General features: G+C 50.7%; 2 protein-coding genes across 8 annotated transcripts in view; one reads left to right on the top strand and one right to left on the bottom strand.

Moving 5' to 3' along the window:
• The window catches only part of TIAM2 (TIAM Rac1 associated GEF 2), a 231,503-nt gene extending 208,054 nt beyond the window's left edge, over window positions 1-23,449 (top strand). For 6 of the 7 annotated variants that reach the window (XM_039234099.1, XM_039234098.1, XM_039234101.1 and 3 more), the window contains 12 exons: window positions 6,051-6,230; window positions 9,417-9,485; window positions 10,057-10,182; window positions 11,010-11,118; window positions 14,261-14,440; window positions 16,085-16,203; window positions 17,228-17,336; window positions 18,372-18,430; window positions 19,090-19,195; window positions 20,054-20,141; window positions 20,522-20,676; window positions 22,334-23,449. In XM_039234099.1, the coding sequence (XP_039090030.1) occupies window positions 6,051-6,230; window positions 9,417-9,485; window positions 10,057-10,182; window positions 11,010-11,118; window positions 14,261-14,440; window positions 16,085-16,203; window positions 17,228-17,336; window positions 18,372-18,430; window positions 19,090-19,195; window positions 20,054-20,141; window positions 20,522-20,676; window positions 22,334-22,926 (1,893 nt within the window). In that variant the 3' untranslated portion in view covers window positions 22,927-23,449. The remainder of the gene's footprint in view (window positions 1-6,050; window positions 6,231-9,416; window positions 9,486-10,056; window positions 10,183-11,009; window positions 11,119-14,260; window positions 14,441-16,084; window positions 16,204-17,227; window positions 17,337-18,371; window positions 18,431-19,089; window positions 19,196-20,053; window positions 20,142-20,521; window positions 20,677-22,333) is intronic. The other variant, XM_039234102.1, reaches the window with a different exon arrangement.
• Window positions 23,450-23,503: 54 nt separating this feature from the next.
• TFB1M (transcription factor B1, mitochondrial) overlaps window positions 23,504-27,069 on the bottom strand; it is a 74,458-nt gene continuing 70,892 nt past the window's right edge. The window contains exons 6-7 of the mRNA XM_039234104.1: window positions 26,905-27,032; window positions 23,504-23,855 (exon numbers count right to left, since the gene is read on the bottom strand). Of these exons, the coding sequence (XP_039090035.1) occupies window positions 23,612-23,855; window positions 26,905-27,032 (372 nt within the window). The 3' untranslated portion in view covers window positions 23,504-23,611. The remainder of the gene's footprint in view (window positions 23,856-26,904; window positions 27,033-27,069) is intronic.

The following is a 27,069-nucleotide window of genomic DNA, read 5'->3' as shown; positions in this document are numbered from 1 at the left end:
AGCGGGAGGTTTTCAGTGCACCCTATGAGAACACACACCATGCGGACCCCACCTCCCCAGGGCGAGGCTATCCTTGATAGCTGGCCATTTGCCCTGAGACTGACGCTTGTGTTTTTATTTTTCCCAACATTTCTTTTTGAGGGCAGTAGAAATCGCAGAAACCTAATTCTTCTGCTTAGTAAGCTGGTATAGTGAAACCCTGTGCCCATTATCCAGACCTGGATCCGGTCCACGGCAATGGCTCTGTCTAAGCTGGCCTCCGTCGCGCAGGGAGAGGACACGGTGGCAGCTGGGATCTTCCAGACTGACCACGTGTCATCGTAGGGCCAGTTACCCAAACAGTACAGGGTATCTTTTCTTTCAGGTCTCTGTGTTGGCCAGATCTGCTATGGATCTTCCCTCTGAGGCTACTGCTTCTGCTCTTAACCAGGAATTGAAAGCGCACACTGCAGATGTGGTCATATACCTTTAAGTATTTCCCCGTGACATAGTACTCCAATTCCCGTAGTACTCTTCAACCCTTTTTCTTAGGCTAAAAGTATTTTGGGGCCCAAGTGACAAACGAGTGTGCAGTCTTGGCAGTCCCTGCATGAGGGGTCTTGGCTGCGGATGGAGCCGGGAAGCCCAGGCCGAGCTTGGCCTCTGCCACCTGCAGGCCTCCTGATGGCTCTGGTGTTTCATGGAGTAACTGCGAAATCTCTGTCATCATTCCCAGTTCTGGGCAACGCAGTGTACTTATCCCACTGTGATTTTTTTCTTTTAAGACCCAAATCCTAGGGTGAAATTGAAAAGCCTTAGGAAGCCATGTCTCCAAGTAAGAGCAAAGTAAACATCAAAGTTGTCAGGCCCAGAGGATCAGATTTTATTCATCGGAGGCAGGAGGAACCTGGCCCACCACCTTTCTGCTGAAAGAGTATTGCACTGCGTCCAGGTTGGAAGGGTCATCGCAGAGTCGGTTTGAGAAAAGGCTCTGGCCCTGCGTTCCTCCTGAGAGCGTCAGGCCGGGGGGCATGATCCCCCTTGTCCTGTGGCTGCTCCCGAGAGACGGGGCTCCTGGAAGAAAGACATGTTTCAGTCCTAGTGTAAGGAAGCAGAGACCTCTTACCCATACATTGAAAACAACAGGACCAAAAAACAAAACCCAAAAAGCTGTTCAAATCTCTTTTCTCCCCCAATTTGATTGAGATGTAATTGACAAAACTGTATCTTTAAAGTGCACAGCTTGATAATCTGTTATACATAAACATTGTGAAATAAGTATCACAGTCAAGTTAGTAAACATAGTCCCTCACATAGTTATGTGTTTTCTGTTTGGTGTGTGTGTGTGTGTGTGTGTGTGTCTGTCTAGACCACTTAGGCCCTTAATGCCAGAGTCCTCATGTGTAAAGACGATCACATCGTTTTTCAAGCAGGGATCAGTCTTAGTGTAAGCTCAAGTCCTGAAAACGTTCGGTTCTGGCCACCATCACTGCTTTTCTGTACAACACAGTTTTAGGGAAAACTGTTTCCATTTCCGTTTTAAGCAGAATTCATAAAGAGAATATTTGTTTCGTGTTCTTTAATAAAGGAGGCCCATGATGAACCCAAGTTTCTTAGCACGGATCCTACGAACTGGAACATCCTGTTCTGAGGTGTGCATCTGAAGGCGGGTGCTCTTTCCCTGCACGGGCACATGCTGTTGGGCCTACAGGGTCCTCCCGCACCCCCGGCCCTGGCCTGTGAACGCCTGTCTGTTGCTTTAAATGCAGCGTTCCCAGTGGACTTGGGACTTGGTACAGAGGATCTCCTAAGAGATGTAGCCGTGTGTGTGGACGTGCGGGGGCTACTTGTGCTTCTCTGAGCACAGGTGGCCTCCAGGGGCCGGTGGCTGCATCCAAGCATACCTGGACTGTGTTTGGATTCTGTCGGGGCCAGGACGCCATGACCTCATGGGCAGGGCCAGAGGGTAGATCTACTAGAGAGGGGGAGGGGTGGGCACCCTGCAGAGCTAGAGTCGAGAGGGGTGGGCACCCTGCAGAGTTGGGGGGCGGGGGGGGCACCCTGCAGAGCTAGACAGGGGAGGGCCTCGTGCTGTCAGGGCCCCGCCCACACCTCTGGGCCTCTCATCCATACAGTCTCCATCCAGGTGAGGATTAAATGCTAGCAAACTCTGGAGAACACCCAGCACCTGAGTCTTCCTGGCATACAGCGGGCACTCCGCAAATGCACCTTCCCTTTTCTCCATGAGCCAGGTGGCAATTTGAGGGGTTTAATGGGATAGGGAATACCCCAGGGAAGTTGCTCAGAAACGAGCCTTGCCCCGGATCGTGCGGAGCAGTGGGGGCAGAGCCAGCAGAGTGCTCCGGGCCTCTGAACTGTGCCTCTGCTTTTCACCACCATCACTGTCTTGGGTGGGAAAACAGTCCGTCCTGCTTGCCAGACACTCCGAATTCTACCTTTAACCTTTCAGCGCTGTTGACTGTCCCTAAGTAGAGAAACTGAAACGTAAGCAGCCGGTCGACTCTTGCAGATACAATGTAAAAACACCTTGCGATCCATTTTTTGTGAGTCCCTGCTGCCTCCTGATTCCAAGTACTCCTCCTTCCCTCCCGGAGACAATCGTGAGAGTGCTGTGCGTGAGAAAGGGGCTTGGTAGGCGCTCGAGCACTTCGTCCATGGCTCCTTAAAATGTTCATTTGCTCTCAGAATCTCTGCTAACACTCACTTTTCCAAGTTCATCTTCCCAGAAGTGTTCCTTAAGTGAATTCTGATTTTCTAAAATGGCAAAGATACTTTATTTTTAAAACCTCGTTATTTTAACACTGCATTGTTAGGTGTGATTTCTGACATCCCAGCAAGGCAAAGCTGTAAGCTCACCAGCTGCCGTTAACGTATGGTGCATTTTGTCAGATCCTATTTTATGCAGTACATGTGAACTTCATATAGATTCTATAGCCCTGGAATCTGTTATTTTTCAGAATTGCAAAATTATATTGTCTGAGCTTGTGGTGCAAATGCCAGTATAGAGATTTCAAATGAGTGAGTTTTGGAGTCTCCATGTTATTATCTGGGGTTGGTTAGCTCAGTTCGAGGAGGGCCAGATCTGGAGTACCACGGTCATGAGTGTGATTCTGGCTATTTCCTCTGTCTTGTGAGCTCAAGTCTACAAATCTTTTAGATGGCTGTCCTTCATTCTAGACCCTGGGGACAGCGTGATCAGGCTGAAGGCCGCACTCCTGGGAATCCCAAGTGGAGATTGCTCACTGTACTGATAGGGAGACCAGTGGTTCTTTTGTGGCTCATACATTAGTCGCACTTGGGAAGCTTTTGGAAAATACTCGGGTGCCTGGGTGGCTCAGCCGGCTGAGCGTCTGACTTCTGGCCAGGGCGTGATCTCCTGGTTCATGGGTTTGAGCCCCCTGTAGGGCTCTGTGCTGACAGCTCAGAGCCTGGATCCTGTTTCAGATTCTGTGTCTTCCTCTCTCTCTCTGCCCCTTCCCCATGCATGCCCTGTATGTTTCTCAAAAATAAACATTAAAAGTAAAAAATAGATTTAAGGAAATACTCCTCCAGGGGCTTCACAGATTCTGAGTTGGTCTAGCCATGGGCGTTTCTCAGAGTTCCCAGCACAGAGCTTTGGTGTGGCTAGGGTTGAAGTGCCCTGGAAGGGGGAGCCCGGGGCTTGGAGTGGTCTCGTTGTATTTCCTAGGACTCCTTAATGATGCTCACATCCTGGAAGAGAGAAGAGCTGTCTTTTGGCTACAGTGTTCTATTTGGCTTTTACTGTATGTCATTTGGCTTTTAGGAAATGGCTGAACAGTGCTGGAATTTCTTCAGTAATGAATCATAAGATTTGGTTGTTTTAAACATGAGACATTTCGATAAATTAAGATGCATTTTTTTTTTAAAAGAGTGTTTGTTTACTTTTGAGAGAGAGAGAGAGAGACAGACAGCATGAGCGGGGGAGGAACACAGAGAGCAGGGTATACAGAATCTGAAGCAGCCCCAGGCTCTGAGCTGTCAGCACAGAGACTGACATGGGGCTCAAACCCGTAAACTGTGAGATAATGACCTGAGCCGAAGTCAGACACCTAACCAACTGAGCCACCCAGGTGCCCCTAAATCAAGATGCAATTGGATTGGTGCCTTACGATCCACATGCGTTTTCTTATATTTTGAAAGTTTACCAGAATGAATTCTTCTGACAGGTGATAATACTGCTTCACAGTGAGGAACAGAATCACGGATAATGTGCACATCCAAGGAGAATCCTTAGTCCTTCCACGTTTTCAGCTACTTAGAAGTACATGATTTTGTATGTGTGTCTGTGTGTCTGGTCGGAAGCCCAGTACCGGCTGCAGAGTTGATTGAACTTTCGCTCCAAGATTTACATGCAAATAAAAGAGAAACGACTCTGTGTAAAGGGCCCAGCAGTCTGGCTCCTCGCAGACATCCGGGTGGAGAGGAGGCTCGCTTTCATGCCCCTGAGCTGGGGTCTCTGTGTTCCTGTGCTCATTCCTCACTGCACTTCCAGCTCATTCTGTGGCTCTCCCTTCGGGCGCATGTGCTCCTTCCAGGACCCGTGTGACAGCCCACTTCTGCCCTGAAGCCTCGCGCACACGGCGGAGGGACTCCTGCTGGTTTTCTGGGTCTCACCCCCTTTGTCTGTTCCGCAGAGCTTGGGGTGGTGTTCAGCTTGCCCTCGGCTATGCTTTAGGGTTTCCTACATTATTGCCTCAGGCAGGACCTGTCTTCCCTTTGGAGACAGAGCAGGCCCTCGGGTGACACCAACTGGGTTTGAAGATGAGCCAAGAGATCGGTGTCGAGGGGAGGGCTGGGGAGACAGCAGGGGGGCAGGACCCCCATTTTCCTTCGAGGCTCTCAGTTTGTCAGGGGACAGCCTCTATAACAGGTGTGCATCACAGCCACCATGGTTGTGTGACACACACGCTTGTGTGAGTTGTGGTGTTCTAGAGCGTCCCAAAAGAAATGAATTCCGCACGAGGAGACGGCTCTTCAGCGCTTCACCGCAGCTGAGGGCGGAGCGGGCGTGAGCGCATCTACCCCCAAGGAGGGGGAGTTCTGTTTGAGAGACAGAAGGTTGCCAGAGGTGGAGGGACGCCCGTCATCTGTCCGGGGACCACGCTGCCTTGTCACTCCGTGACCGGTGCAGTGCGGGAGAGCCGAGCGCTCGCTGGGCGCGCAGGGCAGTGACAGAGACGCAGGGCCCCCGCCGGCAGGCGCTGAGTGGGCTGCAGCCACGTGGGGGCGGCGTGGGGGCAGAAGGAGAGTAAAAGGACACTGCGTGGCATCGGGTGATGCTCCGGGCATCGTGGAGACACATGGGAGGAGGCGACCAGCGTCAGGCAGGACTCTCCAGGGGCCTCTCCTCGAGCACCTTGCCTCGCCGCTGTGCTGGGGTCCGAGTGGGAACCGGCACCACAGGCTGTGGGCCCCCAGACGTTCCCGCTCCTCCTGTCCCTCAGTGTGTGCCCCCCCCCCCCCGGCTCTCACACAGCTTCCCACGGAGACCGCCCATCCCTTGTCTCTGGCACCCACTGGGGTTTGCCGGGTCTCCCGCCAGGTTGGCAGGTGCGGCAGCGCTCACCCGCTCGCTCCCGTCCGGCTGGCGTGAGCCCGCAGGGCTGGAGTGGGTTCAAGGGCAGAGCTGCGAGCCCCGGGGGCCAAGCTGCCCCGCACGCTGTAACGCCAAGGCCGCCGGGGCTGCCGGGTACGGGGGGCTCCCGGGACGCCATCGGCTTGGTTTAGAGCAACCTCGACTTTGTTGCTGAGGGTTAAGCCCGGGCCGTGTTTCCTGGTTCCGTACGCAAGAAAGAGCCGTGTGTCGGACCGCTGTTAGACAACAGAAACGCATCCTGTGGAAACGCTGAGCTTCCGTCCTTACTCCCGTTGTCTAAGTGATGGCCACAGCGCTCTGAGAGCAGTGAACCCGGTGGCGCTAGGTTGTTGCCCGAGAGGGTGTGGGGCGGGAGACAGCGCTGGCGTCCTTGCTGGGCAGCGGACATGGAGCTGCGCCTCGTACGTGATCTTGCACGTCTTTCCTCCCCCAGAGCGCCGAACAGCTCGCCGCACTGTGCAGGAGCTTCCACACCCCGCAGACCAACGGCATGGAGGGGCCGCGGGGCACTCGAGACCCACCGCCCAGGCCGCTGGCTCGCCATCTCTCTGACGCCGATCGCCTCCGGAAAGTCATCCAGGAGCTGATGGACACAGAGAAGTCCTACGTGAAGGTAACGGACGGTCCCGCACGTTCTTTCCTGCTCTGTCGCCTGCTGTAGTCGGCAGGGGTCCCCGGGTCACATCTGCCCCGGCACTGTAGCTGCCTGCTCTGTGAAGTGGGGAATTGCTGCCCAGCAGGGGGGAGGGTGCATGAGCCCAGAGGACTTGGAAGGATTAGATCCTCGGCTCCTTTTGTTACCAAGGTAGCTCTCACTATGGAAACAGATGTTCTGGCTTGTCATCTGCGGTCTGTGGGAAGGGAGTCTGTACTGGTTGAGTTAGAAGAGGCTGGAGATCACTTTAGGGGCGGGGGACCTGGGAACAACTTGCTCACAGGAGACCATTGCCGTGGCCCCCAAACCTGCCTGGAGGAGGTCCCTGTGCCGGACAGAGGCCCACGACGGAGCAGCTGGCCTTCACGTGGCTGCTCGCAGGCCGGCGCCGATGGGCGGTTGCTGAGAATCTTCACCTGAAGAATTCATTATCTCTGAAGCCACCAGTTAATTGTTTGAGAAGCATTTTTATTTTTTATTTTTTTAATGTTTTTATTTTATTTCTGAGAGACACACCATGAGCAGGGAAGGAGCAGAGAGAGAGCAAGACACAGATTCTGAAGCAGGCTCCAGGCTCTTAGCTGTCAGCACAGAGCCCGATGTGGGGCTCGAACCCATGAACTGTGAGATCATGACTTGGGCTGAAGTCGGACGCCCAACCGACTGAGCCACCCAGGCGCCCCTCAAGAAGCATTTTTACTAAGTGTATTTATTTTGAGAGAGAGAGAGATAATCCCAAGCAGGCTCCACACTGTGAGCATGAAGCCTGATGCAGGGCTTGAACTCATACACTGTGAGATACGACCTGAGCCGAAATCCAGAGTCGGGCGCATAACTGACCGAGCCACCCAGGCGCCCCTGTGGTTTGAGGCTTGTTTTATGAAGAAGGCTGGAGCCTGGGAAGTGAAGGCAGAGTTCCTTTGCTCTAAGTATTTGCTGAAGCTCCGCACTGCCGTCCGCTCACGTGGTCCGCCCGTTCCGGAAGCAGCCTGGCACGGGCAGCGGGCCGAGAGACCCCTGGCTTTGCTTCGGTGTGGCAGCCCGGCCTGGGGCGGCCCCTCCAGCACCATCCTCCAGGGTCTCAGACAGGTGTGCCCGGGTTCCTGCACACGTGCACACGCACAGACACAGCTGTCACCTTCCTTCTCTGCGACACAGGCCTGAGCTTCCCCACTCATTAGTGTCACTGTCATTGTATCTGGGCTTTACTGAAGGCCTTATTCGCAGGTAGCCCAGGAAAACTACCCAGAGCTCCTCCTCTTTGGTCCCTTAGGGGAGAAAGGAAAGCTATAAAGTTGACAGTTTGGTTTCCTATCCCCTTAGATCCTGCCCTGCATCTATATGGGGACAGGACATGAACACTGGGGAGCTGGGACTAGATTTCTGGATCTTCCTGGGGCCACGATGGCCTCTCCCACGCAGCTCTGTGTGCTGTGGTTTGGGGCTTCAGAGGCTACCTCCTGAGGGCGGCCGTGAGCTTTCCACCCAGATTCAAGGACAGAGTTCCTTCAAGTCCCTTTAGACCGTGGTCGCTGATGTTCCATTTTACTGTCAGGCCATGCAGCAGGAGGCGGGTTTCACTGACACGCTGGTAGGGTGTTGAGGTGGATGTCGTGGGCGGGCGGGACAGAAAAGGCGTTGTCTCTGCAAGAAACCCGCACTCTGTTCCCTTAGGGCTGCAGCTGTCCGGCCCCGCGGCTCCGCGCCTGCCTGCTCGCGGCGTGTAAGTCCCGCCGAGCGGCACTGGCCGCGCGAGGGAAGAGGGCGGCCCCTCACCGTCTCTCACAACATAACCAGCACCTGGTGCCTATCGTGACTCGTGCACACACACCGTTTTTATTTTGTGGTTTCTCTTCGTGGCTGACATTTAACACGGGATTTTACTTGTTCGTCTAACCTTGACCCTTGCATGCAACGTGGAGTTTTCGGCATCTGTGTGCTCCCTGAGATTCGCTGCAGTAACTCCCCATGTCTCCCCGCTCGGAAGCAGTGGCTCAGAGGATGGCGAGGGAGGGGAGGCCAGGGAGCTGTTCTTTGCGAAGCAGTAAAAGACATCCCAGGCCTGGCTGCTCGCTCCCAGGCCCTAGGCCATAAGGTTCTGGGGGCTTCAGGCTCTTACAGCAAGCTCTCCGGGTCTAGGTTTCCCCATTGTAAAATGAGAGAGCAAAGTAATGGACTTTGTAGTCAATTACCTCTAATATTTTCATACCCAGAATTCTAAAGAATAAATGAAACAAGAAAAAAAATCTTTCCTATTACAAAAATATATCCTGGTCTTGGGTTCAAATTATTAGAAATAAACCATTTATTTAAAGCATTTTATAAATGCTGTCAACTCCTACTGTTCTGGACTACTGGAGCCCGGTGTCCTGGAGGCTCAAATAAGGCCTGGACTATTTCCACTCATCTTTGGAAATTTTTTCTTGCATTTGAATATGGGAGTTTGAAATTCTTCTAACGCATCACCCCCAAAGTCTAAGAGCTTCCCAGATCTTCCCATGTCCCTCTCTGCTCCGAGGTGGGGCTGTCACCATGCTCCCCAGGGGCAGAGGAGGAAGCTGGTGAGCCTGCAGGGATGGCCACGCCCGATAGAAGTGCCTCACCAGAGCTCGCCTTCTCTGCGGGGAGATGATACCCCTCCCCCTCCCCGCACCCGTCCACAGAGCCTGGCTCTGCCCCCAGGCTGTCTGAGCAGCATAGGTGACCCAGCTGCTGATGGGACTATGGGATTAGCCCCTGTGAGCTAGGGCAGAAATGATGATAGCAACCACTTGTATCTATGTATTTATTTATTTACTTACTTGCTTATTTAATGTTTATTTTTGAGAGACAGAACATGAGTGGGGGAGGGGCAGAGAGAGACACACACACACAGAATCCGAAGCAGCCTCCAGGCTCTGAGCTGTCAGCACAGAGCCCGACGCGAGGCTCGACCCATGAGATCATGACCTGAGCCCATGTCAGAGGCTTAGCCGACCGAGCCACCAGGCGCCCCTGACTTAACCACTTTTAGGGTCATGAATTTCAACGAGACACGAATTCCATCCTTGCCAGTGGGAGTCTGGAGCTGTGGTCAGGGGGTACTGGAAACACTTGGCTAGTTTGGAGACGTGATGATAAAGATTCTTTTCTTCCATCTCTCAGGATCTGAGCTGCCTCTTTGAATTATATTTGGAGCCACTTCAGAATGAGACCTTTCTCACCCAAGATGAGGTAATGGGCCCCCTTCCCCCCGCCTCCCCCGTCCACTGACGCACAGGCTAGTCCTGTTTGCCCTTTACTGGGTCTCCCCGGAGGTTATATTTTCTGATCCCCAGAGAATACACAGGACTTGAGGATCATCACAGGGACCAACGTGGCCTCCTCCAGGGCCATTCGTGTGGCCTCTGCCCCATGAGGCACAGTGGCAAGTGCTTACAAATGCAGGACAGTCGCGCCCTTTTATTAGAAGCTGTGGCCAAAAGTCACTCTTTAATTCATGACTCGTTCATGTTAAATCTCCGTCATTAGTTCTTTTCTATGGGCTTCCATTTTTTTTACCAGTTTGAATCCCGAAAACATTACATCCATTTAGAAAGTTATTTGACCACTCCCAGAGCCAGAGCCGTAAAACTCTGTGTGCAGACTGTGTCCCAGAGTGAGTGCGCTGCCTTCGTTCAGGGGCTGACTTCTGTCCCCTGCTCAGTGAACGACTTGGGGTTTGCCTGTTCATCTGGGTATTGGGGGGGCGGCCCTCTCCATCTCCATTGCTGACGCCCTCTGTGCGACCCTGGCCTTCATGCAGATGGAGTCACTGTTTGGGAGCTTGCCAGAGATGCTGGAATTTCAGAAGGTGTTTCTGGAGACTCTGGAGGATGGGGTTTCAGCAGCATCTGACTTCAACACCCTGGAGACGCCCTCGCAGTTTAGAGTAAGTATTTTTGACTTAAGCTTAAAGCAGAAATAGGTGGGCAGAGCACAGAATTCGCCCTTGAAACAGGAAGTGCCCCTCGACTACTGACGGGGTCAGCTCAGTGCTTCCATTGCATGTTGCTCCCGGGGCGGGGGGTGAAAGGCTGCAGTTTTACTCGTGCTCCTGGTAATGAGGTCTGGGTCTGATGGGACAGACGACTTCTGTGGTCTGCCTGCCAGTGGGCCGTGTCCAGGCTCTCGGCACAAGTCCGCTGAGGGATACGGAGGGAGTTGCTTGTGAGGCGGGAGCACCGGCCCTGAGTCTAATCCTTCATCGTCACCGTCCTGTGACCCTGGGACACGGGTCAGTGGCACTGAGAGAGCCTTCTCTTCTGTGGAGGCCCATCTCCAGTGCAAGCATCAGGGAGGGAAAGGAGGAAGACGGTGGAAAGGGGTAGGGCGGCCCACAGACAGAAGCATTTGTTCGAGTGACGCACAGTTGGCTTCATTAATTATCCTCTGAGGTCATTTGTATCCCATTTTGTCAGGTGTATTTTTGTAGAACTTTCTTTCCTGCCCTTTGCCTGTAGTGTCCGTAGGCTCTGCTGCCAGAAAGCTTTCCATCAAACTCAAGATCTGTGAGGGAAATACCAGACTGTTCTCCGTCTGCCGTGAAAATGGCACAGTCCTGGTCCTGGGCTTATTGCATTTGGCGAATTCTCTGAGGCATTAGTGCTCTGGTGTCTGAGACGCCATGGACACACTGAAGAGTCAGTCCGATGGCACGCCAGAGCCCGCGGACACTGACTAAGCCATGACCGATGTGACTTTTCCCTCCCCTTCCAGAAATTACTGTTTTCCCTTGGAGGCTCTTTCCTTTATTACGCGGACCATTTTAAACTGTACAGCGGATTCTGTGCTAATCATATTAAAGTGCAGAAGGTTCTAGAGCGAGGTAAGTTGCTCATGCCCTTATATCTGTGTTTTTTTTTTATTTAACAGAGTAAATTTGCATGTAATAAGTAGGGAAAGGTGCAGTTTTGATGGATCATGCTCCATTCTTGGCCTTGAAATTGACAGATGGTAAGGGGAAATTTTTCGGCCTATTCCAGCTTATTGGTAACAGTGAACCATGTCCTGAAAGCAGAGGGGCTTCCCTCCCTTGTGTCACCTCACTGTTCAGTTACCTCTGGATTCGTTTTTGCCAAATAACTTGACCTAAAATCCCAGAACCATGAGCCCCTGGATGGGGACAGAAAACACCATGTGCTGTTTTCTTTCTCTCTTGTTAACCTTCCCATGCTGAGGAACCACTGCAAACACCACCACCAAACTCACAAGAAATGTGTTAACGAAACTTAAAGCCTTTTCGGTAGAACCAGGAAAAAACTAACATTTAACAGCCCCCACCCTCTCGTGGAAATATTTCATCTTTCCACTTAAAGAAAAATTTTTTTAATGTTGATTTATTTTGAGAGAGAGAAAGCAGGCCAGGGAGGGGCAGAGAGAGAGAAAAAGAACGCCAAGTAGGCTCCCTGCTGTCAGCACAGAGCTTGATTTGAGGGGCCCAGTCTCGCAAACCATGAGATCATGACCTGAGCTGAAATCAAGAGTTGGACGCTTAACCAGCCGAGCCACCCAGGAGCCTCTCTCTACATTTTCATCACCTTATTTTATTCTGGTGACTTTAACTGAAGACTTTTTTTTTTTTTTTTAATTTGGTCTAAGTAGACCTGTGTGGCTGACGTGCCCACTCTCCCCTTCCGAGCCGGCAGCGGACAGCGCTCCGCGGAGCTGAGGGAGGTGCCGGGGCGGGTTGCTGCCTGGCGGTGGGTCGGTGTTAGGCACATGGCCCGTGTCCTAATCCACCTGGGATACCTTTCGTCACGGGCCAGCCTGTCAGCCCAGCCCGGGAAGCACATTCGGAGACTGGATGACAGCCACGACCTCCTTCAGGGGCACGCGTGTTGTCAGGGGTGTTGTGACACAGCTGCTGTGTCATGTCAACCTGATGTTCCATCTGGTCCGGTGACTCCCAGACCGGGAACACTGGTCCCCCTGCGGCGACTGTGTTACTGAGGCTTCTCTAGTTCCCCACACATCTCTTGGCGGAGGCGATGACAGTTCTCACATCGGTCTCTCTCCGAAGACGTGTCTCTATCCCATTCTCTGGAATTCTCATTCATCTCTGGTGGCAAGGTTCAGAGGAGCAAAAGTCAGTGACGCTGGCATAGGACTTGAGGCCATGCGCAGCAGCGAGTCGGTTGGCACGGAGAGCGTCAGGCAAAGACGGGGGTGTATGTGAGGCTCTGACCAGGGAGGCAGCGTGTGAAACCGTGTGATCCTGTTGATGTTCATCAGAATGGCCTCCAGACGAGGCCACCAGGCTACCTGTGTTCTCCTATGTGAGCTGGGGAGTAAGACCCGGACCTGCTAAAGCCTCCGCTGTTCTCGTGTCTTAAACTCCTAGGATCAAAATGACGTCCCCCTGAACTTGAATGCCTTCTTTCAACTACAGGCGGCCTCCCGCGGTTCATTCCCATTATGATTTGCTCCCACTCCAGAAGCCAGTGAGTCAGGGCACTCTTCTGGGACAGAACTCTTCTGTATTTGCGTCAGCAGGGCAGCAGCAGCCCAGCTCAGTTCTGAGCCCCCTTCTCTGTCGTCATAGGCTTCCAAACGGCATTGTCCAAAAGGATCTCACGGTTGCCATCAGTGTTTCTTGCTAAAGACCAGGGAATGGACTCTCTGCAGTATCGTGGAAGGCACGTGGATGTGTGTTCAGTGCACAGAGCGTGTAGCCGGTGCCACGGGCGCAGCTCTGCCGTTGGGTTACATCTGGATCTTTACGGCATCGTAGAACAGGCTCAAGTTTCAGAAATGGAGTCCTGAAGCGCCAGGATTAACAAGCTCCAGCCTAAATCCGTCTCCTCTACTTGTTTGAACACAGACCTAACTCCATCGGCTTTTCCTCCCAGGAACACCTTCTTCGTGACAGACACAGTGACATTAACGCAGCACCAAGGCTTTGCTCACTTCTGAAGGATCGTCTCACCACCCACTCTGTCCGGTAGTCCCATTCAAAATGGTCCCGCGTCTCCTAGTAGTTACAGATTTTGCCTTTGTAACAGAACCCCAAATCAGGGTGTAATTTCATTCAAACTGGTGGAATTCCAAACAGCTGGTCAACCAGGGTCAGCAGGTAGAATCCAGAGCAGCCACTTGTCCGTCCATTGGCACTTTTGAAACTAAATAGAGTTGGGTCCCTATGGATGCCCTTCGTAACGTCAGACACGGAACACAGGTAGTAGTCACTGCTTACAGAGGTGTGAGTGTCCCATGTGGTGGAAGGTTTGGATTGCTCAGAGCTGTGGAGGTGAAGGCAGCAGTGCTAATAAACTTATCTTAAAAGAAAAAAAGAGAGGGTAACCCGGTGGCTCAGTCAGCTGAGCATCCGACTCTTGATTTTGGCTCAGGTCATGATCTCACGGTTCATGAGTTCGAGCCCCACATCAGGCTCTGCACTGACGGCGTCGAGCCTGTTTGGGATTCTCTCTCTCTCCCCATCTCCCCCCAGCCCCCCTCCAACATGTGCTCTCTCGCGCTCTCTCTCAAAATAAATAAGTAAACTTAAAAAGATAGCCTCTAAGTGTACAGAATAAGTAATGATCTGTGCAAGGATGGTGGAGGAGAACTAGTTTATTTTGCTATAGAATTCTTTCATAGACTAGGGTGTAGCGCTTGCATGATACTGTTCTGTGGCTTTATGAATTGGTTGAAACTCACTTATTAGGCACTTAGAACAATCTCTTACGCGTTTGCATGTGACTGTGCCTCTAAAGTCAGACATTCAACTTGGTGTTCCTCTTTGGTGGACGTAAGCTCCCCTTGCTCATGGGATTGGCCACAGAGCTGTGATGCCAGATCCGTACTGATGGCTGGGGCTGGACCCACTCAGGCATTTGGGTTTGGGTAAAGAACAGCATTGGGAGGACTGTAGAAGTGGACGATCTGGAACTCCACTAGAGACGAAACGAAGTAGGGTTTAATCCATCCTGCTGTGCTCTTCTACGGCTCTTTTTTCCACCTGCTTGTAGCTAAAACTGATAAGGCCTTCAAGGCTTTTCTGGACGCTCGTAATCCCACCAAACAGCATTCCTCCACCCTCGAGTCCTACCTCATCAAGCCGGTTCAGAGAGTGCTCAAGTACCCTCTGCTGCTCCGGGAGCTCGTGTCGCTGACGGACCACGAGAGCGAGGAGCACTACCACCTGACAGGTAAGGAAACAGGCGGCACTTGTTAATGTGACGGCCGTCACCCGCTCAGCCCACGAGTCTCCTCTTCCCGGCTTCGTTTCATATATCAGACATCCCACGGTTCGACCATGAGTCTTCGATATAACCGTAGCACGCGGAAATAGCCAGCGCTGTGGCCACCCCTTCAGATGGGCAGATACTTGGGAAAATCAGGTCACTGCAGTGGCCCCAAGCCCCTCTGGACGGATGGTTCCATTTTCACTTTTCAAAGAAGGTATTTGAACTCAGTGAGTTGAAGGACGTGACTTTGGGTCTCCTGCAAAACAGGGCTGCCGGAGCCGAAAGTGGGGTCTGTTTTCCTGCCACCTTGTGCACTTTGGTGTCCTGAGCTGCCGGTGCTACTGATCGATGTGTTGGGTGGGGCTCCACCTTGTGGGGACTGGAGAGCAGAGCCCGGCCGAGCCTGGCTCCCAGGGACAGTTTACGCTTCCCACGTGATGCTCATGTGTCTTCTTTTGTAACCTTGGCAATTACTGATGCGGTTTGTCAAATCCACAAGACCTGCAGTTTGATGTGTGCAGATTATCCCTCAGAGAGATGCTGTGTTTGCATGAGAGAGAAACAGTGATTTGTTCTCTGCAAGTGAAAACTACGTGGTCCAGTTAAGCTGCCTGTAATAAAATACCTAGGCTGAGAGTCAGATTTGTTCATAAGCATTAGTATTACCAAATAATAAACACCGAGAAGAGTGTAAATTAAACTGGGTCTCTTTCTCTGGCAAGCATACTTTTGTATAAGTCACAAAGACAAACAACTTCTTTTACATGGAAATTAAATTCTACAAGTAAATGATCTAATGATTCGTTTTCAAATAATGTGTGAGAAGGTCCATTAAAGTGATGTTTAAATGGCTATGTTAAGAATTCCCTTCCACACTTCCTTCCAAACTGAATTAAAATACTGAAACTGAATAAAATACAACAAATAGGTAACCTGGAATTTTGCTTTTTGACTTTGGCAAAACCGTTTTGTCCCTTACATGCCCTATAGAAAGTTATAAATAAACACTGTGCATAAATAATGCAGATGGTGTGCTCTGGTAAGTAGATGTTTACGGAGGCGTTAGTACATTCCTACTAAAAAATTAGTGTGGTGCACTCACCATTCCATCAGCCCAGAAGGGGAGGGAAGATGTGAGGGTAGGTATCCGTGGCCAGTCAGTCTTGGGTTTCAATTCTGGCCCCACTCCTTATTTCTCTCTTGAGAAGTCTGGCCAAATACTTAAAGCCTCTGCACATTAGTTTTCTTGTCTGTGAAATGGGGTTGATTGCAGTTCCTACAGTTCCATCGAGTGGGGATTAAAGGAGATGATTCACATAAACCGCCCATCAGAGCACCTGCCAGGTAGAAAGTGCTCAGTCAGTGTTGGCTGTTATTAGCCATACTTTCTACTTGCGTTCTGCCTCATTCCAAAGAGAAATGGAGGTGGAGATCAGTCTACGGTTCTTCCTTACGATGACTGGATGACAGTGGGCTGCGTGAGCGCTACCTGAGCAACACTTCTGTTAGTAAGAACAGTCTTGAATCCTGGCTGGGATCTTGAACTTAGTACTGCTGCTGGTAGGCCTTAAAATTAATAATAAAAAAATATTTCATATTTTTCAGAGGCTCTAAAGGCAATGGAAAAAGTAGCAAGCCACATCAATGAGATGCAGAAGGTCTATGAGGATTACGGGACCGTGTTTGACCAGCTCGTGGCAGAACAGAGTGGAACAGAGAAAGAGGTTAGTGGGACTTGCAGATTCCCAGAGAAGCGTAACGCGTTTGCTCACTGCATCCGCAGGCGCCTTCTGGACTAGGCCGCCCCGTTTGGGCTCTTGGGAGGAGAAAACGCCTAAAGTTTTGTGGATCTATATGCTTACAGTAAACCACACCATTTAAGTAGTAATGTCAACATAAAATTCATTACACTGGTTTGAGGTGTAACCTTATGTCACCATAACACTGTACAACAGAAAATAAGAAATCTCCCTTAGTTTCTGTCCCCGCTTTCTCCTCCGTTTTCATGGGGCAGGAGGCAAGACTAAGCCCAGAGGCTGGCACAGCGATGGAGAGTGCAAGCTGGCACGGGGAGGGTGAGTGCAGGGGTGGGAGCCAGCCTGTGGAGACAGCCTAGGGCCTTTTCACCTCCTTTCTTCCTATCTGACATCGGCAGCCACCTCCTTATTTACAGAACTAGTTTGAACGGAGTGTGACATCTAGATTTTTCTTTTCTGACTGATTACTCACCCTGAGCTCTCAAAGTCTACGTATAACAAGGAACATAGTTTCACTAGGAAAAGGCAAGGACAGAAAACAATTGGAGTTTAGTTTTTCATCCGTGTCAGTGTTGCTGCGTCTCTATCTGCAGGCCCGAGCAGTCTGTGGATTAGGGCTGGTTAGGGTACTGGAGCCGGAGGTAAATAAATATTCGCAAAGTCACTGTCGCTGAGCCTTGAACTGTCGTGGAGTTGACGCCGTGAAGTAGGTCACGAGGCGTGTGTCACCCGCGTATGATGTGTGCGCTGAACCCCGATGTCTTCCCGGTTAGGTTATGTTTCAGACAGTTTGATGCTTCGCTCATATTTTAAAAGCTGATACTATTTAAAGGCCCTGTGTCTACAGGGGCCATTGTAGTCAAACTGAAGGTGCTTGCATGTTAGCTGTCACTAGATACATGGCTACGCATAGATGTGATTCACTGTCCACCAGGAGCAGCCCGCCCCGTGATCTCCATGTCTTCTTTATCTCCCGCTTTTTGTGAAACAGGTCACAGAACTTTCCATGGGGGAGCTTCTGATGCACTCTGCAGTTTCCTGGTTGAATCCATTTCTGTCTCTAGGAAAAGCCAGAAAGGACCTTGAGCTCACAGTGTTTGGTTAGTATGGCATCCGGAAGAGTGTAAACTTAGCCAGGCTGGGGGTAGTGCAGGACTTCCTAAAGCCGGCAGTCTGGCCAACCCTGCTTTCTGGAAGCCAGAGTCATTGTCCTAATGGCTTCTGACTTCACAGAGCCAGCCTCCCACGATGCAACATGCTGTCACCGCGCATACTCGTCATCTTGTTCTCCCTTCTGCTTGGCTTAGTGGTTCTGGCCAAGTGTTACAGGAACAGATCTCTCGAGGCTATTTTGAAACCTATTACCGTAATTGTTTGCCTCATTTCAAAATGTCGTAATTCTGAGACCCAGTATAGACCCTGTTTTCTCACTGACATCAACACCATGTCCTCAGAGTTCAATAAAATAAGAATTTTTTAAAAATTGCCAAGATTGATTTCAGATAATCACTCTTACTTATTTTTTGAATGTTTGTTTGAGAGAGCACCCATGTGAGCGAGGGGAGGCGGGGGAGAGAGAGAGAGAATGAGAATCCCAAGCAGGCTCTGTGCTGACAGCACAAAATGATGAGTCGGACACTCAACCTGCTGAGCCACCCAGGTGCCCCCAGATAATTGCTTTTAGATAAGCGGGTATATTTTCATAATTCAAATACGATCAGAGGGAAATGCCATTTATTCACTCCTGTGCTAGCATAGCGTCTTAGAGCTTCAGAAGTTTGAAGAGCGTTGTTCTCTTAGAACATTCAGCCTTGGGGCATGTGACGTGGGTGGTCCCGGTCAGTTGCGTCCGACTTCGGCTCACATCATGATCTTACTGTTTGTGAGTCCGACCCCGCATCGGGCTCTGGGCAGACAGCTGAGCCCGGAGCTTGCTTCAGATGGTCTCCTCCCTTTCTCTGCCCCTCCCCCACTCGTGCCCTCTCTCAATAATAAACATTACATTTTTTTAAAATTCGGGTATTTCCCATAAATATCCAAATTTCTTAAAAAAAACATTCAGTCTTACTTAGGACTTTGCCTTGGGACAAAATTTGTATAAAATAATGAAAGACTTTTCTTTTTCTTTTCTTTAGTCTTTAAGAGAGCCGTCATCCTGGTTTATAAAGAACACTGCAAACTGAAGAAGAAACTGGTAAGATGAGAAGTACTTTTGATTAATTACAGCCAACTTCCCATGGCTCCGTCTTCCTAGTTGTGCTGAGAGGCCTGCTCAGGGCCACAGCCTCGCTTGACGTAGAGTGTGACTCATTCCTGGGGTGACTGACCCACTCAGATACTCAGGGTATTTCTTGTTCTCCCCACAAATGATACCTGTCTTAAAAGAAGACACAGACAGATAACCTGTGCTGGGGCTTACATAGAACGTCAGCTTTCATATCCCTGAAATGGCCCATATCTGCCCCGGACACGAGAGACCATGTAACTTTGGTTATTTTCAAATCACTTTTACCTTGGCTCAGAACCAACCCACCAACCAAGCAGCTTAGCTGAAGCTAAGAAGCCGTCAGTCATTACTGCTCAGAGCTGATGGGGACACAGGAGGCTGGTGGTCATTCTTGCTTGTGGTCTCGAGGTCTCTGTCCCCTTAACCCCACTCTCCCCTCTCGCCGCGCACCCTGTGAGCTGAGAACGGGGACCTGACCTGATTGGGCTCAGTCAGCACCCTGAACACTCACCCTGCCCACAGGGAGAACTCAAAGCTGCCATCCCACGCACACCCCCCTCACACACACCTCCTCTCTGGGCGAGAGCGTGTTTTCACACTTTTCTCGGGGGGCTTTCATATTCCAGCCCTCCAATTCCCGGCCTGCGCATGGCTCTGGCGACTTGGATCCATTTAAGTTCCGCTGGCTGATCCCCATATCAGCGCTTCAGGTCCGCCTGGGGAACACAGCAGGTAAGCGTCCGTGCGGGGGGCGGCCAGGAAAACCAGGAAAGAACTTTGGGGATAATTTTTGGGTTTTGTGTTATAGGCAAGGAAAATGAGGACAAGAGAGGTTGTTTTGAAGTTTTCTTTTTAACGGACTTTTGGAGAAAGTAGATGCCAATGGACGGCTTTTCTTTGCCAAGTATCTCTCTTCATTGTTTCCTTATTTTCACCCTCAGTGGTTTTCAACATTGTTTTCTGCCTGATATCCTCGATACCCTCAAATTTGTTAAAGAAAGGTCTACAAATTTACGAGTTTTTGTTAATTCAGAAAAGTTCTTAGGATTAAGCAGTATTATATGTGATATTAGGGGGAAAAAATATCCTCAGCCTTAGAGAATGTTCAGAGATCCCGGGAGACTAACCGTGTTCTGGTGACGATGCCTCTGGGGGGAGTGGGGATCGGCAGGCCGGCGCACACGGCGGTGCTCCGGGTCCCTTTACTTGTCGTGTGAACTGCTCGCGTTTCCTAGAACCACCGACCCCAGGCTGGCCTCTTTCACCGCAGGTACCTGAGCATATCTGACTGTTCCTTCCAAGGAATACAGTGAATGGAATGGGGTTGAAAAACAGGTTCCATTAATCTGCTTCCTAGAGAGATGGAATCCAGGGCTAGGGAGAAAGCGTGTTACGATTGATGGAAAACAACCAGGAAACGTAAGAAATAACTAAAACGTACGTTATTTAGCTTTTGAAAACTAGTTGTGAAAGTCCAACATAGAACGAGCCTCAGAAGAAAATGAGACTCAGGGCAGGGAACACCGGACTGGAGTTTTCTTAAACTTCGCATCTTTGGCAAAGGTGCAGACCCTCGTTCCTCTCGCACAGGGCCGGAAAATAATTCCTTGTGGGAACTGATCCATACGAAGTCAGAAGTGGAAGGACGGCCGGAAACCATCTTTCAGCTGTGCTGCAGGTATTACTACCCCCAGAGATTAAAGGCCGCGGGCATAAGGCAGAATTAGGGTCTCTCAGAGAAGGGAGTGTAATTTTAGCACCCTCCTGAGCTGTGAAGACTTGGGGTTCACACCCAGCCCCCCTCCCCGCCCATGGCAACTGTGCCCGTAATCCAATACGCTGATTAAATATATATCCAGATCTTTGTGCTCAAAGCCACTTCAAGAGCCATCACTTCACACTGTTTTTTTGTAAGTGAGGAGACCAAGGCACAGACCGGCTGGGTGACGTGCCGTCTGTCTGTCCTGAGATCAGTGATGGGACACGGAAGGACCAGGGCATGGGGGCTCAAAGCATGACGCTGGACGGTACCGCTGTTTCCTCTCCTCTCCTCCCCAGTGACAGCGAAAGCAAAACCAGCATCGTCAAGGTCATTCGATCTATCCTGAGGGAGAACTTCCGGCGCCACATAAAGTGTGACTTACCCCTGGAGAAAATGTGTAAGGATCGCCTGGTACCTCTTAAGAACCGAGTTCCTGTTTCGGCCAAGTTAGGTGAGAACTTCACTGGCCTTGTGTTTGTTTGGGAAAACATTCTGAGCTCGTCTACAAGGATGTGTGTTCATGTAATAGAGCAGTGAGTCATCACCTTGTAAAGTGGGGAGGGGGGGGCTGGAAGCTCTAAAGCAGACCCGAGTCCGCGGGTGGTGTGACAAGGTGGTAGCGGTTGTTTCCTTGTAAGAACCCTGAAGTGCCTTTGCTCCCACACCTTGTAGTAAACTGTGACCACGCCCAAGCCCAAGGCCGCCTCTTACCACCAGTGGGCACAGCTCAGTCACCGTGTCACCTGTTTCTTCCCCGAGATTGGGGGGGGGTGGCGGCGGCTCACAACAGCTCAGGGCATCTAGAAAGTCACTGCTCGAGGAACGGAGATCTTTTGATCCACTCAGCGTGTCGGCAAGTAAACATTCAAAATCGTGCTTAAGATTTTTGCTTGCTTTTTAAAATTTCAGTCTGTTTTAACCGTCTTTCTATATTAACTATTTTGTTAGGATCTTTGATCTTGTTTGTAGTCTTTTAAAATACTTCTCTTTATTCTTTTTGAAATTTTTTAGCATTTATTTACTTTTGAGAGACAGAGATAAGAGTGCAAGCAGCAGAGGGTCAGAGAGAGAGGAAGACACAGAATGGGAGGCAGGCTCCAGGCTCTGAGCTGTCAGCACAGAGCCCGACGTGGGGCTCAAACTCATGAAACACAAGATCATGTCCTGAGCTGAAGTTGGACGCTTAAGAGGTCCTCTTAACTTGACCTCTTCAAATTTACTGCATATATATAGATATTTTCCCTCTATTGCCAGAATACGCTATAGCCATCAAAACGTGCTGTGATTGTCTGCAGAAACCTCGCAGCCCAGAGTCCCCTGTTCCCTTCAACCCAAGAGTGAGGAATTAAACCCATTAAGTCTCTGAAAGTTAACTAGAAATGCCAACAGAGACTGTCCTCTGAGTGATAAGGGCATTTTTTACTTTTAATTGAGCAGCAAGGGGAAAAAGCGGAGGACAGGCAGAGCACTGTGGTAGAATCCGGTTATCAGATTACAGAGTGCTCCTGAGAAAGAAAGGAACGTAGGTTTTGTTAGTAACTGACTTTTCCATGTATCCATTGGCAGACTAACAATCCTAGCCCTGGTCACAGTTTATAGCTCCTTATTCGATGTTCACCAACTGAGCTCCGGTGATTGGTCATCTGAAAATGCCAAACCCTTGGGGCGCCCGGGTGGCTTAACCGGTTAAGGATCCGACTTCGGCTCAGGCCATGATCTCACAGGTCATGGGTTCGAGCCCCGTGTCAGGCTCGGTGCTGACCGCTCAGAGCCTGGAGCCTGCTTCCGATTCTGTGTCTCCCTCTCTCTGCCCCTCTCCGGCGCTCCGCTGCTCTGTCTCTCAAAAATAATAATCATTAAAAAAAAAGTTATTTAAAAAAATGGTCATTAAATTAAAATGCCAAACCCTCCAGCATAAAATGTGAAATAAACCTATGTAAAAAAATTTGCAGTATCTTTTCTTTTTTTTTTTTGCCCAAGTCCCAGGATAGTTGGTAACAGAAGTGAGAAGTGATTAGGACGTTAGCTCTTACAGCGGGCAGTGCGGAAACTTCATCGTGGAGTCCGCTTCTCCACGGTTGAAGGGAAGCGTGCTTTTGTCATTGCAGCGTCCTCCAGGTCCCTGAGAGTCCTCAAGAACTCGTCGAGCTGCGAGTGGCCTGGCGAGCCGGGTCGGGGCAGCTCCCTGGACTCGGACGAGGGGAGCCTGAGCAGCGGCACGCACAGCGGCGGCTGTGCCCCGGCCGGGGGAGCACAGGACTCCCCGAGACACCCGCCGGCGGGCCCGGCCCACCTCTCCCCCGGCCTCATCAAAGAGAGCGACATTCTGAGTGACGAGGACGACGACTACCACCAGACCCCGAGGCGGGGCAGCCCCACCAAAGACATTGAACTTCAGTTCCAGAGACTCAGAATCTCAGACGAGGCGGACGCGAACCCGGCCGAGCGGCGGCCCCACGGCGAGCCGCCCAGGCTGGTCCGGGGCCACTTCTGCGCCATCAAACGAAAAGCCAACAGCACCAAACGGGACAGGGGCACTCTGCTCAAGGCCCAGATCCGGCACCAGTCCCTCGACAGTCAGTCTGAAAATGCCAACCTCGATCTCAGTTCCGTTCTGCAGCGAGAGTTCAGCGTCCAGAGTTTAACGTCGGTCGTCAACGAGGAGTGTTTTTACGAAACGGGGAGCCACGGAAAGTCGTAGTACAGTGTCCGCCCCACAAGGGTTAAATGGCTTGTTTTACTTCTAAACTGGTGGCAAAGTGGAAATTGCAGAAAAACTATTCGTTACTGGGTTTTGTGCAGCATACATTTTCCCACGAAATAGTTGTAAAGATTTAAGTTATTTTAATTTATTGTAGATCAGAAAACTAGATTAAACTGATCAGAATCTGTAAGAAACTGTAAATTACTTAGTTTATATCCCTTTTGAGCAGGTATCAAAATGACTTAGGATCCTTAAAATTGCAGTCTATTTTAATTTATGTGGGAAAAGATGGGGGAGTTGTGATTAATAGTTTTTAAAAGGTCATTTCCCCCCTCCCCCAATCCTCTGGGCATTTTCTTTGAGCTGTTAGTTTCTGCTTTATTTAAAGCATATTTATTTTCACGTGGGTGAGGGGCACAATGTGCAGATATTTCATTTTTGTAAGGTTGTAATAGATGCTGTTTATACTGAACATGTCCTATCTATGCAGTATATATATTAAAAGAAAGCTTGTACTGTATGTTATTTGGAGTATTTTCTCTACCAAGACAGTAAAAGGGAAATAAGTCGCATCTGGAAATCGTATTTTTATTGTCCGTCCATAGGCCACAGAGTACACGTGTGAGCAGCTCAACACTGTGAAAAGCAGCATCTGGAAAGCTGCTCGCCGCCGAAGCAGCAGCTATAGTCTGGATCTCTCCTGGTCGTTCTCTTTTTCCGGGTTGTTGCTTTTATTTTGCTTGAGTTCTTCTCTGAAATTATAAGTAAAGAGGCGTGGGTCTTCATCACACATTTTCCGGTACACATCACAGAGGCTTTTAAAATGGGAAACAGAGAGCTGGCTGGGTCGAAGGGTAGGGTCCACGTCCGCCAACTCTAGCAGTTTCTCAGTGCTCTCCACGCGCTGAACTTCAGGGAATAACATTCTGAGGAGAGAAAAGAATCCGACTTTTACTCCGGGAACTCCGTAAGTCACCATGCCTCCTACTCCCGTTTGACATCATTTGGACAACTGACCACTGGAAGGAGAGACAGGCTGGCGTGGCTCCGAACCGGCGGGCAGGGGTCTCGGACTCGCCACCAGGCACGAAGGCCGCTGAAGGCAGAGCTAATGTGTCCTGTGCCGTATGTCCACCGGGAAGGTAAGTTCCAAAGCTCCGGCAGTACAAGTATCGTTTAAAGTAACATCTGCTCGGTTGCATTCTTAGAGAAACATTTGATTTGCCTCTATTTCGCCACATATTTTAATATGAAACTTGTCTAATTTCTTCTCTATAATTTGAACTTAGCCTTTAGAACCATTCACACACACACACACACACACACACACACACACACACACACACACACACACCCCCCCCCCCCCCCCCCCCCCCCACCAACCCTGAGAATGACCTCTCTTTGCAAAGTTAGAAAACCGGTGATGTGAAAATGCAAACAGATCGTTCCCTCTTTTAGATTTACCTTGAGGCATCTTTAAAATTGATTTGAAGTATGTATTTTAAATTTCATCTAACCAAGCCAGACCACGGTTTTAAAATGAATGACAAACTGACTTAAATGTTGGAAAGCTACACCTGGATTTTCTTTCTTTTCTCAACAGTTGGAGGCTCTCCGGAGCTCAGACGCCATGGCCGGTGGAGATGGAGTTTTTCTCACAGGCTCATGGTCATGGTCCCTACAGTGTCCAGGCGAGCCGTGATCTCAGAGTTCAGTTTCATGGCAAGGAGGGGTTTGATCCCCCAGACCAATTTGTGGGTGTATGTGACTGAAGGACACCCAACAGGTCCAAGTGGGTCACACTATTTGGGGTCCCTAGCTGCACAGGGGACTGTGTACGTGAAATGAAGAGGCCCATGACTTAGCCTGGACGCACAAGGCCAGCTCTGGGCTCAGGCCAATTTCAGGATTTACCAAAAGCAAAATGTGCTTTTTGTGATCTTTTCTTCCCCTGCATGAAATCACAGTCATCACGTACAGTTAGTTGTCTGAGCCACAGCCTGCGTGGAAGGGAAGCGTCCAGGCCGGAGCCTGTGGCCTTCATCCTAACCAGCACCGGGCCAGCCAGTGGGGTCCATCCCCAGCTCCTTCAGTCTCCGCTAGAGAAGTTTAAACCCAGCCTGATTTGTCAGCAAACGGCAAGCCTGGGACTGAACGTGAGTCCGCTCAAGTGCCCAGGAGCGAGTTCTGGGGGTGGTTCAGGATGCAGCTGGCCGGCCGTTCCTGAAATCGTGTGCTAAGGGGACACGTCACAAAACTGGAAAAGGAAGAGGTGGAGCTTTTCATACAAGGGGGTTTTTAGAAAATGGGAAAAATGGGAAATGCATGCCTACAAGGCCAGGCCCCTTTACTCAGCTAAAGGCTGACTAAATTAGTGGCAGGCTTTTTCACACACACACATGCACGCACACCCCCCTCCCTCTCCCCCTCCAGGCCGAGTTAAACATTTTCTTGGCTGCCACCGGATATAAATTATCACTGTGGTCACTGCAGGGCCTTTGGAGGCAAGTGGCCCGGAAGCCTCCACATTCAGTTTGGGTTTGCTGCCAGGGGCCACGTGCGTGTGCAGAGCAGTGAGCATGGCGGAACAGACGGGCCCCCATTAAATAAAAGTGCGCTGTATGAATACTTGATGTCATTCTGGCTGCTCTGATGTCACACTTGCTGTCTAGCTGTGTCCTACAGCAGCTTGATGGAAAGAAAGCGTTTAGAAAACCCAGATAGTGTGAGAATACGTTCATTTGGCCTTTGCTCCAGGTTCCTACAAAGAGCTTTAAAAACCTTTAATTTCTGGATAGGGTGACAGCATATTTGTTATTCCTAAAAAACCCCTTTTCAACTATACCTGAGTTTGGGCTGAGGGGGCACCTGGCGGGTCACCCGAGAGCTTCAGGATGGGGAAGGGCGCCAAAGGAAACCACCCTGATCAGAAGGTTGGAACTTTCAGTCCTCCCTGCCCCCCCCCCCCCCCCCCCCCCAGGGAGAGGAGAGGGGCTGGAGACCGAGCTCAGTCACCGGGGGCCAGTGCTTTCCACCAGCGGTGCCTAACGGAACATCCGGGGAGACCCGTAAGTGACGGGGTTCACAGAGCTTCCGGGTTGGTGAAAACTGAGGGGCCGGGAGGGTGATGAGCCCAGAGAGGAGCCCTTGGCTCCCACACAAACCCCGCCCTTCATCTCTTCCACTTGAAAGTCCCAAGTTCTAGCCTTTATCGTAAACTGATAAGTGAAAGGGTTTTCAGGAGCTCTGTGAGCCATTCTAGCAAGTTACTGAACCTGAAATGGTGGGGGGTGGGGGGTGGTCACACAAACCCCAGAAATCCCCAGTTGATAGCCTGTGGGTCAGAAATACAAGTGGTGAGTGCCTACATGGCTCAGTCGGTTGAGCACCTGACTTTAGCTCAGGTCATGATCTCGCAGTTTGTGGGTTCAAGCCCCGCACCGGGCTCTGTGCTGAGGCCTGGAGCCTGCCTCGGTTTCTGTCTCCCTTCCTGAGCCCCTCCCCGACTCATGGTCAATCTCTCAAAAATAAACATTAAAAAATAATACAAGTGGCACCTGGGACTTGTGACAAGCATCTGAAGGGGGAGGGTGGTCTTGCGGCCCCGAACCCTTAACCTACAGGGTGTGTGCGACTCTGTGGTCAGTGTCAGACTTGAACTGCGTGACACCTGGCTGGCTAGTGTCACACATTCAGGTCAGAAGTGCTGAGTGTGAAAACCAGTTGGCGCCATCTTCCCTGGAGAAGAAGTCCTGGCCCCCACGACGCATCGTGTGACTGTCCTTTCAGGTTGGGCTGGTGTCGGTGCACCCGGGTTAGATCCCCGTTTGGCTGTTTCCTTGTGGCAGTCAAGCTTTGTTCCCCTTAAGGGGAGCATTCACAGACAGCCTGAAGAATCCTAAAAACAAAGTCCTTCATCTTTAAAAGTATTAGGCTTGTAGAAAGCGTGTGGCTAACAGAAGAAAGCGTTCTTACCCCAGGCCTCGATAGCAGTATTTCCTCCGGAACTGAAATGCATTCTGCACAACTCTCTCCACCAGCTTGAAAGGCTGCTCGATCTGGGGCCGCGTCAGGGGCGTGAAGCGCACCACACCCACGTCCACCTGCGTCGTGAGCAAATGCATGTCACTGCAGCACGGG

The sequence above is a fragment of the Hyaena hyaena genome, unplaced genomic scaffold (assembly GCF_003009895.1).
Source record: "Hyaena hyaena isolate Hyena2069 unplaced genomic scaffold, ASM300989v1 scaffold_81, whole genome shotgun sequence".
Lineage (NCBI taxonomy): Eukaryota > Metazoa > Chordata > Mammalia > Carnivora > Hyaenidae > Hyaena > Hyaena hyaena.
Note: the sequence above shows the minus strand (reverse complement) of the source record. Positions and strands in the feature narration are given on the sequence as shown.